At 47.6% G+C, this 14,257-nt stretch overlaps 1 protein-coding gene across 1 annotated transcript in view; it reads left to right on the forward strand.

Annotated features, from left to right (window-relative positions):
• Window positions 1-7,587, forward strand: part of HMGA2 (high mobility group AT-hook 2) — a 137,030-nt gene extending 129,443 nt beyond the window's left edge. The window contains exon 6 of the mRNA XM_023518416.1: window positions 7,540-7,587. Within this exon, the coding sequence (XP_023374184.1) occupies window positions 7,540-7,587 (48 nt within the window). The remainder of the gene's footprint in view (window positions 1-7,539) is intronic.
• Window positions 7,588-14,257: the final 6,670 nt, after the last annotated feature.

The raw sequence follows: 14,257 nt of genomic DNA on the forward strand, positions 1-14,257 counted from the left end.
TCAACCACCCTCACGCCCATCTGTATGGGGCACCTCAACCACCCTCACGCCCATCTGTATGGGGCACCTCAGTCACCCTCACGCCCACCTGCACAGGGCACCTCAGTCACCCTCACACCCACCTGCACAGGGCACCTCGGCCACCCTCACGCCCACCTGCACAGGGCACCTTGGCCATTGCATAAACAGTTCATGATAAACCAGGCTGGCAAGTTGTCTCTTGTCCACTGACTTGGGAGCATGGTGATTTATGCTGCCTAAGTCATAAAGAGTGAGGATTTATTTGTATTCTCACTTAGGCTCTTCCAAGCTGGTAAAACATTTTGTAGGCCAGTAAATGTTTAGTGCCAACTGGCAAAACATGAAGAGTCCTATCAAAGGCTGCCCTGAGTGGCAATATTTTGTCATGTAGGAAGTTCTTTTTGATTTAACCTCTGACATTACAAAGGTCAAAGAAAAAGTAGAGAGCAAACTAAAAACCAAACTAAAAACTTTTTTAGCAAACTAAAAAAGTAGACAGCAAACTTAACCCTTGATGAGCAGTTCAGAGACCAGCGCAGGGCGGCTGGAGGGTGAGGAAGCCCAAGCAGAGTGATCACCAGCGGTCACAGGTGACATCACCTAACAGGTGAAATACGGGACTGCAGGGGAGAAGACATCAGCTGTTTCTCAGCAGGGACTGCCTTGTAGAGACCACACTGGCATCTGAGAGCAGTGACAGAATGGTGCTCAATTTGGGGCAATTTATAAAACTCCAGAGTGTAGTGGTTATGCACTTGGCCAGCTTGCTCTGAGAGCTTTCTGAAAGTCTGAGTGTTTTCCACCATACGGGGACCTGTGTGAATGAGGCTAAGAGTAGGGAGGCAGCAGCCTCAGTGTGGAAACTGTGCCTCTACATTGGGACCTGAACTGCCAAAAAAAAGTTCTTTATTCCACATTAAACTTGCTCCTTACTATCCAAGCTCATTGACCCAAATTAATATGGAACAAATAGCAACTGGCCTTTAAAACCTGGTCTTCCTAAGATAATCCTTAGTGACTGAATCGAAATAAGATAAATAAGATGCTTTGTCTAAGACCCTTCCTTTACGTACAGAAAACATTTGCCGGGAATGCACAGGTCCACTGACACTTAATAATTATTTGTTACCATTATTGATTTTCACAATCTTACTCAAAAGTCATAACTTAGGATAACGGAAAGCATTTGGTGCTATAATGATTAAAATCCAGAAATACTCTGTTCCCCTGGCAACAAATGCAACAGCTATGCAGAATTTCATACATATATTAACACATATATGAATAGAAAACAAAAAAACGGTTTTTCCTAGTCTGTGCCATTGATGAGCACATCTGGAATGTACCCATACAGCAGCCTTTACCCTAACCACATTTTAAAATTACTTTGCATAAAAATAAGAGCATTCCTCAGTAGTTTTGGAAATACAGAAATAGATTTCCTTCTTGTGAATCCTTTCTTCACGTACAGATCCTTTTGCACATCTTTAGCATGAAAGCAAAGCTCCCCTAATAAAATTGGACCTGGCTTGGAAAACAGAACCCTCCAGAATCGTGACTCCCAAAACTGACAGTCCGCTGATACCACAGTGATTTTCCTCTCTGAGAAATTGACTTACCATCTCGGTCCCAAGAAAAAGAAATTTGCCGCATTCTGGGGAGCAATGTTTTCAACGAAAGAGATCTGCTGAGAGTGCAGACAAAACCAGCAGAGGTGCATTCTAGGAATCTAAGACTTGTGTTTTATTGTCTTTGGGGGACCTTGTTGAATAATTTCTATTTCCCAGAAACCCATCATTGAAGCATAGGTAAAGAGGTGACAGCAGAAGGAGTAATTGCAGTCAGCCGTCACAAGCCCCTCTGCAGCCCACCGGGTTTTTGCTCTTTTGCTATGTTTTCCCGTGTGTTCATCACAGTTCTTCCCCACACAGACCTGCAGTGGCCTGGTGTGTGCTGTCCTCACGGGTCTGACCTGCAGGACATGGCACAGGCCAGCACCTGCTAGGGTCGTGGCCGGCACCCGTGGCCAGTGGCACCTGAGCTCAGCTTTAAACATGCCCAGTAACTAGTCCTTAAAGCCAACTGGATGCTAACCCATGTGAAGCCGTCCTGGCCCTTCTGTGTTTTCATGTACATTATGCAAATGACAGATGAGATCAGAACAGACACCTCACAGGACTCGACTCTCAGTCCCTTTGTAAAAAGCGCATTTCCCTCCTAGAATTTCCATCCCAATTCCTCATGCTGGCCAGATTCTACAGGCTGTATATGTACGGTTTATTTAAATCTATAAAGCTGTCCTAGTTGGAGGAAATAATAATCACTTTCCATTAAGTTAAACAGCCCCGACCCATTTTATAGTAAAATATCTGACAGAAAAATAGAAAGACTGAGCCCTGTGGACTCCAGCTCACTCAGCCAAGACGTGATCAGTGGGTCTTGGTCCTTGCTGCTGGGTGAGGAGCCTTCATTTCTGTTCTGACAACCCTGACTCGGGACGTCACAAACACGAGAAATTCTCCCACGTGTTGTTCCCGTTCTCAAGGAGCTGAGATATCAAGGTAGCAGGAGAGGGTCTGTCATTTCTCCTTTGAGATCAGCAGCTGGGTTGGCAGGACAGCTTGGTCACGACGCACGTCTGGACAGCATCGCATAGTGAGAGTGGCAGAACTCCATGTAGTTAAGAAAAATGTGGGGCAGTGCCTGTGGCTCAAGGAGTAGGGCACTGGCCCCATATACTGGGGGTAGCAGGTTCAAGCCCAGCCCCAGCCAAAACTGCAAAAAAAAAAAAAAAAAAAAAAAAAAAAAAAGATGTAAGCACTTACCAAAGTTGTCATAGAGTTTTGTGACTTTTGTGCTCCATCCCACACAAGTAGCACTGTGGGGACCCAGCGCCTGGCTTGCAAGGGCATTTCTAATTCCCAGCTCCCTTTGGAGCCCACTGGCCTCCCTCCTGCCACAGGAGACGTGTGTGGATTCAGCATCTGAAACAAAAGCCCTGAGTACTCAGTCTTCCCGCGCTCACCCTGCCCTGCCGCTGGCATCTTCAGCCCTACCATGCACTAGAACCTGAGGTTGGATATGGGGCCGTCTCCTTCCTTCTCTCACCAGCCAGCCCAAGTCTGTGAAGAGCAGTCGTGTGTGCAGAGCAGATTCCTGGGTTTGAGGGGTTTGGTTTTCAAGATTAATCAAGGCAAAGTTACATTGATTACATTCTTCTTTTCATGAACAAAAGAAAAACTAAAGCAAAGTGAGGACAGTTTCCCAATAGTCTTAATAAGAAAATGGTCCTCCCACTCGGCCCCCCTCTTACCCTCTCATCAGTTTCCTGTCTGAACCCGGCCCCATGCGCCTCGCCCTTCTCTGTGAAGTAGCTCGTGAATGGCCAAGAGGCTTCCAGGACTCACAAAAGTGTCACCATGCACCTGCACTCAGAAACGCCCTTCAGCAGGTGAGCCCCGGTGACCCGAGAGCTGCTGTTCAGTCCTCCCTCCCGCCACACAGCCTGGTAAAATGTGCAAGCCTCAGCGATAGAATTTCCGTCTTGTTCCCCGGGAGCTACACAAGCCCAAAGGCCCTTGGCCATTGTGTGACCAACATGAAGCAACTTCTGAAGACACAAGCTACAAGCTGCTGTCTGCAATAAAACCTTCTAGTTATTATGGAAGATCAAAGCTCCAGGGTCCCTACCAACTGCAGGACTCTGTCAAGAAATAAGATGCTTTGGGGACTTCGGGGCCAGCCCCTTGTTCTTCACGTCACCTGGTTTCTGTCCCCTTTTTGTACTACAGAAGTGTCCTGTGTCAAGTCCTGCCAAACTGTGACACAGGGCAGCTGAGAGTGCACTTCCCAGCATCATCTGCAGGTATGGCTGGTTATGCAGCCACAGCTGCAGCAAAAAAAGTGAGAACTGGGGTTTGTGCAGGTGGGGAGTGCTGCCAACCTCGCCAGTGTCATCTGCTTGGGAGCCCCACCTTCCTTTGGAGGGTGGCCAGTTGGGGCTACGCCAAGAAGAGAGTGACCTCCACTGGCTGGACATTGTCAAAACCATCATTCCCACCCCCGACAGCCTCGTCCTGTTCCCAATATTAACTGATAGTCACTAGTAGGAGAATTTCAAGGTCAGCAGAAAGAGACATTAATAAAACAACTGTGCATTGCATTAAGGACTGTTGTAAAGAAAACAGTATGAGGGACCTTCACTTCCATCAGAGTTGTGTCTGTGGGGTCGGCATATCAGGACTCTCGGGAGCTCAGATCAAGCAAAGCGTCTGGGAATGTTTTGAAAAGCTGATCACATTGCATCTAGATCAAGGTCTTTGTAAGTTCATGGCCTAAAAACCCTGTTTCCTTCCGGATTTGGAAGTCCCTTGGTTTCCAGAGAGCATGGAAACACCAGGCGGTCAGAAATGGCATGGTCCCTGCTCAGTGCACCCTGCCTGCCTTCTGTGATCCGTTAACTGTGAGAAGGAAGGACACACACCTTCCGGCTGTTGTGCTGTGGTCTGCTCCAGAGCAGTCAGTGCACAGCTCAGGTCCTAATGAGTCATCTGGGGACAGACGAAGCGTCTATCTGCCCAACGGCTTAGTGACTTTCTGGAATTTAAATATTAAGTGAACAGACAGGGTCACAGGGCAGCTGACCTCTGGCTCGTCTCCCTCCCCGTCTGTCTGTGGCTTTGATCACGCCACATCCTGCTTTGTGGCCAGAACTCCACAGAGAGTCTTGGGGTCACGACCTGTTGCCTGGTCAAGAGGTATAAACCTGCCACTTAAATATGTGAAGTCCACAGTATGGGGGTTGGGAAGAGAGGGGAGGGGGCTTCATAGTTCCATTTTCCCACAAAACCCAGAGCAGACTAAACAAAACTGGTGTGAATCCCATGCCTCGATGCTGCCGTGTGGCTCGATTTTTTAAGGTGTAATCCGTTCACTTGTGCGTGTTTATTCCCAGGATTTACAGCTCTCTCAGTCTTGGGAGGAACAGAATGTTTGAAACCTTTTGCAAAGGGTGTGCAAGTAAGCAGTAGCCTGTGATGAAAACTCAGGATACAGCATGTGGTGCGTGTGCATCGTAGATGTGTGTGCATGTGCATTGAGCATGTGTGTACATGTATGTGTGCATATGTGGGGGTGTGCATGTATGTGTGAGTGCATTATGTGTGTACGTGTGCATGCATGTGCGAGTGCATTAGGTGTATGCATGTGTGTGCATGCATGTGTGTACATGTGTGTGCATGCATGTGTGAGTACATTATGTGTGTGCATGTGTGAGCATGTGCATTGAGCATGTGTGTACATGTGTGCGTGCATGTGTATACATATGTGCGTGCATGTGTGAGTACATTATGTGTGAGCATGTATGTACGTGTAAGTACATTATGTGTGTACGTGTGCATGCATGTGCAAGTGCATTCGGTGTATGCATGTGTGTGCATGTGGATTGAGCATGTGTGTACATATGTGCGTGTGCATTGTGTGTGCATGTGCGAGTGCATTATGTGTGTGCATGTGCATGCGTGTGCAAGGGCATGTATGTGCACATGTGTGCGTGCGTGTGCGAATGCATTATGTGTGTGCATGCGTGTGCAAGGGCATTGTGTGTGCGCGAGTGCATTATGTGTGTGCGTGTGTGTGCGTGTGCAAGTGCATTGTGTGTGTGCATACGTGTGCATGCACGTCTACATGGGTCTCTTCCCTCCTGTGTGCTGCTTTCCCATGGAGGCGGCACACATGGCAGCGTTTGGAGCCCTTCACAGTTGAAGCATTTCAGACACTAATGAATGGGGTTGGGTCATGCAGCGCAGATGGGCTCGGAGGTGCTACACTGGGTGGTGCTCTGGAGTGACCTGGGAAAGGAATAGAGGTATAAATCGTGTCCGTTAGCCACCCAGACAAAATGAAGCCATGTGGAAAATCAAATCTATTAAAGTCTGAAGACTGCCATAAGCTGCTCCAAGCTGGTCTCCCTGAAAGGGGCCTGGTGTGCTGCAGAGTAAATGTTTGCCTCTTCTCCCAGATCTTGTTCACACGCCATCTGAGGAGACAACAGGCAGCGTTCAGTAAAAGCATCCTTTCACTGACAGTGCTTTTATCAGGAATGTTTATTGTCTCCGCTTTACCACCCGTACCCTGAAGGGTGCTGCACGTCTGTTAGATAAGCAGAAGGAGAGCTTTGCAGCTCAAGCCGGCTCACAGAAACCCCAACAAGTCCAGAGCCATGAGGAGTCAGAAAAGGGGACAGGGAAGGAGGAATTAGATTCATGGGAAGAGAAAACGTGGATGTTAGATCTTCTCCACGTGGCAAGCCCACTGCCAGATGTTTGGTTGATGTGGATGGAGAGTGAGATGGAATAGTTACCAGAACCTTGGTTATTGTGTCAAAATGCAATTTCACAGATAGAAGAACCAAGAGATGCATTTAGAAAGGTTGTCGTTAGCCCTCAAGCTGCCTCTGCACTGGAGCGGGGCAGTCGGGGACAGGACCTGCCACCAGCCCATGAATCCAGGTCCTGTCCCTGCCTCCCTGCCCTCCGTGACTTTGGACTCTGTGACTGTGGGCTCCTGTGACTGTCAGCCCTCATGACCGTGGGCTCCTATGACAGTGGGCCTTGTGACTGTGGCCACCTGTGATTGTGGCCTCCCAAGACCATGGCCCCTGTGATTGTGGCCTCCCAAGACCATGGCCCCTGTGATTGTGGCCTCCCAAGACCATGGCCCCGTGACCGTGGGCTCCCGTGACCATGGTCCCCATGACTGTGGGCTCCCGTGACCATGGTCCCCATGACTGTGGGCCCCCATGATCATGGCCCTTGTGACCATGGGCCCCATGACTGAGGCCCCCGTGACCATGGGTCCCTGTGACCGTGGCCCCTGTGACTGTAGCCTCCAGTGACCATGGGCCCCCTGACTGTGGGCCCCTGTGACCATGGCCTCTGTGACTGTGGCCCCTGTGACTGTGGCCTCCTGTGACCATGGGCCCCCTGACTGTGGCACCCTGACTGTGGCCCTCTGACTGTGGCCCCTGTAACTGTGGGCCCCCGTGACTGTGGGCGTGCTGCTTCTCTGTGCCTTGGTTCTCTGCTCTGTGAAGTAGGCACAGAGGCAGGCGGTTTGTGGGAGCACCTGGTACGTGCTGTAAAAATACCAACCAGCACAGCCAGTGCCTGAACGTTCGTTCACACCTTCGGAAGGAACCCCTTTAACTTTATTTTTCTTACTTGAGTGGCGGTTTTGAAAAACTGATGACTGGCAAGCTGTTGGGAAAAATTTATCCTTTTTTTTTCCCCTAACGGTGAGTAGGCTTGACTGCCCTGCCGTTCTCTAGACCGCACACAATTGAATTTGCTGACCAGCACCGTGATGTCAAGCCTTAAGTCAACAGGGACTAATGACCGCCTGGGAAAAAACAACACCTTGGTTCCTCAGTGACGGCTGGGCCTGGGGACAGGCATCGCGGCACCTGCTCTGAGGCAGGCTCAGGGCCCACAGCCTGACGCTTGTGCCTTTTTGTTCCAGGAGGAGACTGAGGAGACGTCCTCACAAGAGTCCGCGGAGGAGGACTAGGCGGCGCTGACCTCTACCTCACGGCAGTTGATCTTTGAAGGGAGAAGACACCGCAGTGACCACTTACTCTGTTGCCAGGGTCTTCCCAGCGCATCGGGGCGGGCGGGGGGGGGGGGGGGGAGCAATCACGTAACCTACGACGGACTATGTTAATCACCTTTGTAATCCCTTCACGGTCCCAGGTTTAGTGAGGAACTGCTGTAAACACAGGGGACGCAGTTTAACAATGCAACTTTTAATTACTGTTTTCTTTTTTTCCTAACCTACTAATAGTTTGTTGACCTGATGAGCAAGAGAGGGTGGGTGAAAAAACTCTGACTGGTTAGTCAACCACTGCACTGCATGCGAACAGGAAACCTGTCACATTTGTGACCTGGGCATTCGTACAGGAAAGGCACGGTGGGACACCGTGTCCGCCCCCAGTGCCACCCGTCTCGCTCGCTGTAGTGACCCCTCTGTTTAGAACACCAAAGATAGGACTAGATACTACCCTCTCTGTCCCGTAGAATCCTGTAGACACTTACTTGATGATTTTTGCCTTTTTATTTCTAAAGGAGACAAAATGCTGATGTATCCTTGCATTCAGCTGACACACCAGGAAAGGTTATGTTCATTTTTCAAAAAGGGAAAGGAGCAAACCAGCGTTGCCGCCAGCTACATTTATGGACATCACACGTGTCGGCAGGAATGATAAAGTTACCCATAGCACTCTTTTCTTTTTTTTTTTTTAGAACAACACTTAATTTTTGGGAAATCTACTTCCTACAGAGCCAAATGCCGTTGGGCAGTAAATAAGTAACACTTGTCAACCTCAGAGCATTTAAAGAAACTAGACAAGGAAAACTCCCCTCTCTGCAACTTAACAGAAAGGTACAACAGAATAATGCAGGATGAACTCACCTGAATTGTGAGGTGGGAGGAGCGAAATCTAAATTTCTTTTGCTAAACTTAAGTGACCGTTTAAAAAGCAAAATAAGCAGTCTGTCTGTCTCTCTCTTTCTCTTTTCAAAGTGTATCAGTTTCCGTGAAAGACCTAAATACCACTTACCTCAAATTAAGCTTACGTGTTACGTCAAGTAATACGTTTTGACATAGGATGGTTGACCGAGGCCCGGTTCACCATCCATCTCTTCATTCACACTGCACTTTCAGCCAGAGATGCAATATCCCCACCACTCAGTGCTACCTCTGAATGTTACCGTGAGTCACAGTCTAGCACTTGTTAACTGCTGCTATTCACAAGCAATGCTAGAAAACACTGACTGGGCAGGTGACTGTGGTCATCTGCACTTCTTTTAATACACTTAATTACAGTTAAAGAAACAATCTCCTTACTGTGTTTCAGCATGGGTATGTATTTTTCTATTTTTTTTTATTAAAATTTTACAAATACTTGTTTCAGCTTCTCTGCTAGATTTCTACATTAACTTGAATATTTTTTAACTAAGTCGCTCCTAGGTTCTTAAGGATAATTTTCCTCAGTCACACTACACATCACACTTAATTTGACTGTAATGTTTCAATGTTACCCTCCAAGTCTGTACCTCACATGGATTGTTTAAGGAAACGGACTCACTGACTTGCACAGACCTACCTCCAGACTCCGAGAGGAATTAACTCATTAATTGCGGCGTCCGTTTTTTTTCAGTGTTTGAAACTGCAACTATCCCTAATCAAAGCTATTTTTGTAAAAGACATCTGATAGAAAGGAACACATTTTTACATACGTTTGCAAATTAAGTAACTAAATAATAGCTAAGTAAAATAAAAGCCAACCTTCAAAGAAACTTGAAGCTTTGTAGGTAAGATGTGACAAGCTCAGCTTCTGCATAACGCAATCAAAAATACGTGTTTTTAAGATTAGTTGAATATAAGAAATGCTTGACAAATATTTTCATGTATTTTACACAAATGTGATTTTTGTACTGTGTCTCAACCAGATTTATTTTAAACGCTTCTTATGTAGAGTTTTTAATGCCTTTCTCTCCTAATGAGTGTGCTGACTTTTTAACATGGTGTTATCAACTGGGCCAGGAGGTAGTTTCTCATGACGGCTCATGTCAGTGTGGTCAGTGTGGCTTTTAGTGCTGAAGCCAAATGAGGCTCAGAACCATCCCTCTCCAGCAGATTCGGGGAGGTGGTTGCCAAGGCCACGCATCTCTCTGAGACTGGCAAGCGGCTCACTGTGGCGAAGCCACCAAAGGAGCTACGGAAAGAATTAAAACTTAACACCCCTGCTAGCTGTGCATTAGATACGTCATAAACAGTGGCTCCTAAAAGTAAAAGTTGCATTCCATGTCTTTGGATGGGCCTTTTAGAAACCTCACTGGCCAGCTGATAAAGTTGAAGCAGTCGCTCGTGTTGGCCAAACTTTGAGGACTGAGTGATTTCCATCCCTGGTGAAGTTACACTTTTATTTCCTGTACGTTGTACAATCAAAACACATTACTACCTCTTAAGTCCCAGTATACCTCATTTTTCATACTGAAAAAAAAAAGCTTGTGGCCAATGGAACAGGAAGAACATCATAAAATTTTTATATATATAGTTTATTTTTGTGGGAGATAAATTTTATAGGACTGTTCTTTGCTGTTGTTGGTCACAGCTAAGTAAGACTGGACATTTAACTTTTCTACCATTTCTGCAAGTTAGGTATGTTTGCAGGAGAAAAATACCAAGACGCTTCCCTGCAGTCCACTCTCCCCTGTTCCTCTGAGTGTCTTCTAACTTTACTCTTTGTTCTTCGTGTAGAATTGCTGTCTAAGATTGTACTTTGAATCGCTTGCTTGTTGAAAATATTTCTCTAGTGGATTATCACTGTCTGTTCTGCACAATAAACATAACAGCCTCTGTGGTCCCCATGTGTTTTGATTCCTGCTCTTTGTCACAATTCCATTAAATAAGCAATAAAGTTTGGTGAGAGCGGCGGGCGGGCCAAGGAGGGAGACATTCAAAGTCACTTTGCTGCACTCAGCAGGGCAGACACCTCACCTTTGCACACACTGACGTGAAGCGTCCTGCTTCTCAAAGTGCCTGGCCTGAACTCACCATTCAGATTCTGACATTGAACCCAGGCAGGCAGCCTGAGAGGAAATAAAGCACGAGAAGGACACAGCTTAGTGGAGCCGTCTGTCAGCTGCGGGTTTGTGCCAGGAAGCAACTGATGTCTCTGAAGTAGCATTTGGGGACAGGTCTACAAGTCAGGCCCAAGGAATAAGAAATGAAAACCATGAAGTCTCTTCTAAATACAAGTATTTTCATTCTGTAAAAACCGTTAGCAGAGTCAGAGTTATTCCAGCCAAGTTCAGAATTTTTTTCATACTGTGTGCAACTGCTGATAATGAATAAATCCAGGATTTCTATCACTGTTAGTAAAACTCTACTTTTCCCTTTAGCCTCTTAGAAGAAATTCTTCTATAGGAAGAATTTGCCCATTTTAAGATATCTTTCAGAAAATTTGTGGTTAATCTTGTCATCAGTTACTCTCACTGCCAGTGTGCTGGGAGGGCCTGTTTTGTGGCAGGCCCCCGACCTTCAAAAGATCACCTCACTGGCAAAAATTGTGCAGGCACAGAAGTAGTGCACTAGTAACAGTCCAGGCAGCACGAGTAAAGAGCTGAGATGCTCGTGGAGGTGGGATAGTAACAGTCCAGGCAGCACGAGTACAGAGCTGAGATGCTCGTGGAGGTGGCAAGTTGGAGGAGTTCAGAGCAGGGAAAGCAGCTCATTCACCAGCATCTGCACTTCAGCCTAACAACAGACTAAAACTTTAATATAAACCACATAAGATGAAGATGCAATTACTTCTTGAAAATAAAAAACTGAGAGAGAACGTTAGCTTGAAAAAGAGAGAATAGGAAATGATATATCTGTCTAAAATAGGGTAAGTAGGTGAACGGGATAAAATGTTCACCATGCTTTGGAGATGACACCAAATGATCTTTGAATCAGGTGTTGTTTTTTTTTTTTTTAAATATTAAAGTATTGTTTTCACACGACATGTGAAGAAATCTTCTTAGTTTACATCTAGGTTGAAAGAAGGTGTCCCCCAAAATCAGCCATTGCATTCAGGTAACAATGGGGCCTCCACTGTGCTCTGTGTATTGTTTGGGGCAATAAAGGTGAATGAAGCCTCTGCCCTTCCTTGAGGGAGCTGGACCCTCAGGAGCTATGAATGTTTAATCTTGCAGAGTTACTCAGAAAGTGGATGTGTCCCAGCTCCTTGCCACTCTCAGGTGCAAATCACAGGCCTCAGGAGGGCTTTAAGGCCACCATCAGAGAGGGCTCCCAGGCCTGCAGTGGAGTTTCAGCTAAGGTAGCAATTCATGTGGGGGAGTAGGAAGGGGTGTGTCTTTCCACAGCGCTAAGGGTAATCAACTCTTCAGTAATTCAGGAATGGTAAGTGGTTTAGAAGTATGGGCAGAAATAAAAACAAAACTAACGAATGAATAACATTCCAGCCTGGGGGCTCACAATGATGCCGTCTCAGACTAACAAAACCACAGAGAAGGGAAGCGGAGAGAAGCACCCGCCCGGAGTGGCGGTGCACACCCGCAGGCCCAGCCCCTGAGAGGCTCAGGCAGGACCAAGTCCAGCCTGGGAAACAGCAAAACTTCCCTGAAAAAAACCAGAAGCAACAGTCCAACCACAGAGGAGACAGCAGAAGGGGTGGGTGGCTGTGCTGCTCTGCGAGTTGAGTGCAGTTCCTGGGGACGGCTTTACTGAACAAGACTCACAGCAGTGGTTCTCAACCTGTGGGTCGCAACCCACAGGAACTGTATTATAAAGGGCCACGGCATTAGGAAGGTTGAAAACTCCTGCCTTAGAGTTAAGTAACATCGTCCTTGAGCAATTACACTTCAGATCGAGGGAGTCTGGCATAAAAGGGGAAGAGAAGATGACTCACAATTATTTTTGAAGTATAGAAGGCAGGTGGGAGTGACAAGGGAATCAAAAAACAGCAGCAGAGGTCTGCGCCCCGTCTGGGCTGAGCCTCCGTGATCTGCCTTCTTGGTGAAATCAATGGGAAACAGCCTCAGAAGAGACCCTCTGCCTGGCTCTCTGTTCCTCAGTTCTCAGCCTCTGCATTCAGGGTCCAGCCAGGCCTCTGTCCCCCTCTCATGCCAAGGCCCGGTTATGGCCCTTAAGAAAATGCCTCAGATGGGTGAGCAATAGCCCAGTTTACAACCCCCAGGGTCGGCCGTGAAGCCGCCTTTACCACCTGCCCCCACCTCATGCATCCAGGCTGGGCCTTCGCCTCACTCTTCACAGGGGCCCAAGTCCCCTGTCCTTCCACTATCCTTGGAGCTAAACCCCTGTGACCCGTTAGACCCGTACTCCCCTTCTCATTCCATTTGATTACCTATGGTGTTATACTGGGATTTCACCTGCCCTGTGGCTCACTTGGTCCTGGGTTAAATGTCCATTCTTGGGGGCGTTGAGTAGCAACATTTGAGAAGGTCGTGTGGCCAAGCCCAGATTGCAGAGTTGGAGGAAACCTGCCCTGGGAGGAAAATGACAGACAGAGCCCCTCATCTGCTCCCCAAGCACCCAGAGAGGAGGAGCAGAGAGGAGCCCTCCCCACGCCACCAGGCTGCACCCTGAATCTCAGATGTCTCACAAGCTCTTAGTTTGGCATCCTTCCAAACTGAGTCACTGATACGGCTGATGCTCTGCTGGGTGGTTCGTCAGGTCTCAGCGGAACCTAAGGAGGAGTATTTGCCAGTTAGGTTTTGATACCCCCAAGAGACAGAGTGAAACAATGAAAGAGTGAGTGTTGAAATTCAGGTGTCTCCACATCTTTCACCTGCGGTGATGACCAATATCCGGGAGCACTGGACAGGGTGCCCCGGTGCACCACAGGTGCAGACGGCTGGCCGTGTGGGCTGGGGCTGGGCTGCCTGCTTTGATCCTGGCTCTGCCAGTCACTAGCCAGGGACCTAGAATGAATTACATCACCATTCTGGGATCAATGTTTTTCATATTTAAATAGAAATAATAGCACCTACATAAATGACTGTTGTGAAGATAAGTCAGTACATGGGAACTGATTGCAAGCACTTGACACGCAGAATATAGGGCACCATATGGTGCTGGCTGTTGCTCATTATCTTGTCCCGGGCTGCTGGGTGAGCATAAAACTGGCTTTTCCCTGTAGTGTCCATTGTTATTTGATCTTTGGCACACAGATGTATTCACAGATCACTGTTAGAAGTGCACACAGAGGTATTCCCATCCCAGGTCATGGTCAGAAGTGTACACACAGGTATTCCCAGATCGTGGTCAGAAGTGCACACACAGGTATTCCCATCCCAGATCATGGTCAGAAGTGCACACAGAGGTATTCCCATCCCAGGTCATGGTCAGAAGTGCACACAGAGGTATTCCCATCCCAGGTCATGGTCAGAAGTGCACACACAGGTATTCCCATCCCAGATCATGGTCAGAAGTGTACACATAGGTATTCCCAGATTGTGGTCAGAAGTGCACACAGAGATATTCCCAGATCATGGTCAGAAGTGCACACACAGGTATTCCCATCCCAGGTCATGGTCAGAAGTGTACACACAGGTATTCCCATCCCAGATCATGGTCAGAAGTGCACACAGAGGTATTCCCAGATCGTGGTCAGAAGTGCACACACAGAGGTATTCCCAGATCGTGGTCAGAA

This window comes from Otolemur garnettii, unplaced genomic scaffold (assembly GCF_000181295.1).
Source record: "Otolemur garnettii isolate 467f Iridium unplaced genomic scaffold, OtoGar3 scaffold00138, whole genome shotgun sequence".
Lineage (NCBI taxonomy): Eukaryota > Metazoa > Chordata > Mammalia > Primates > Galagidae > Otolemur > Otolemur garnettii.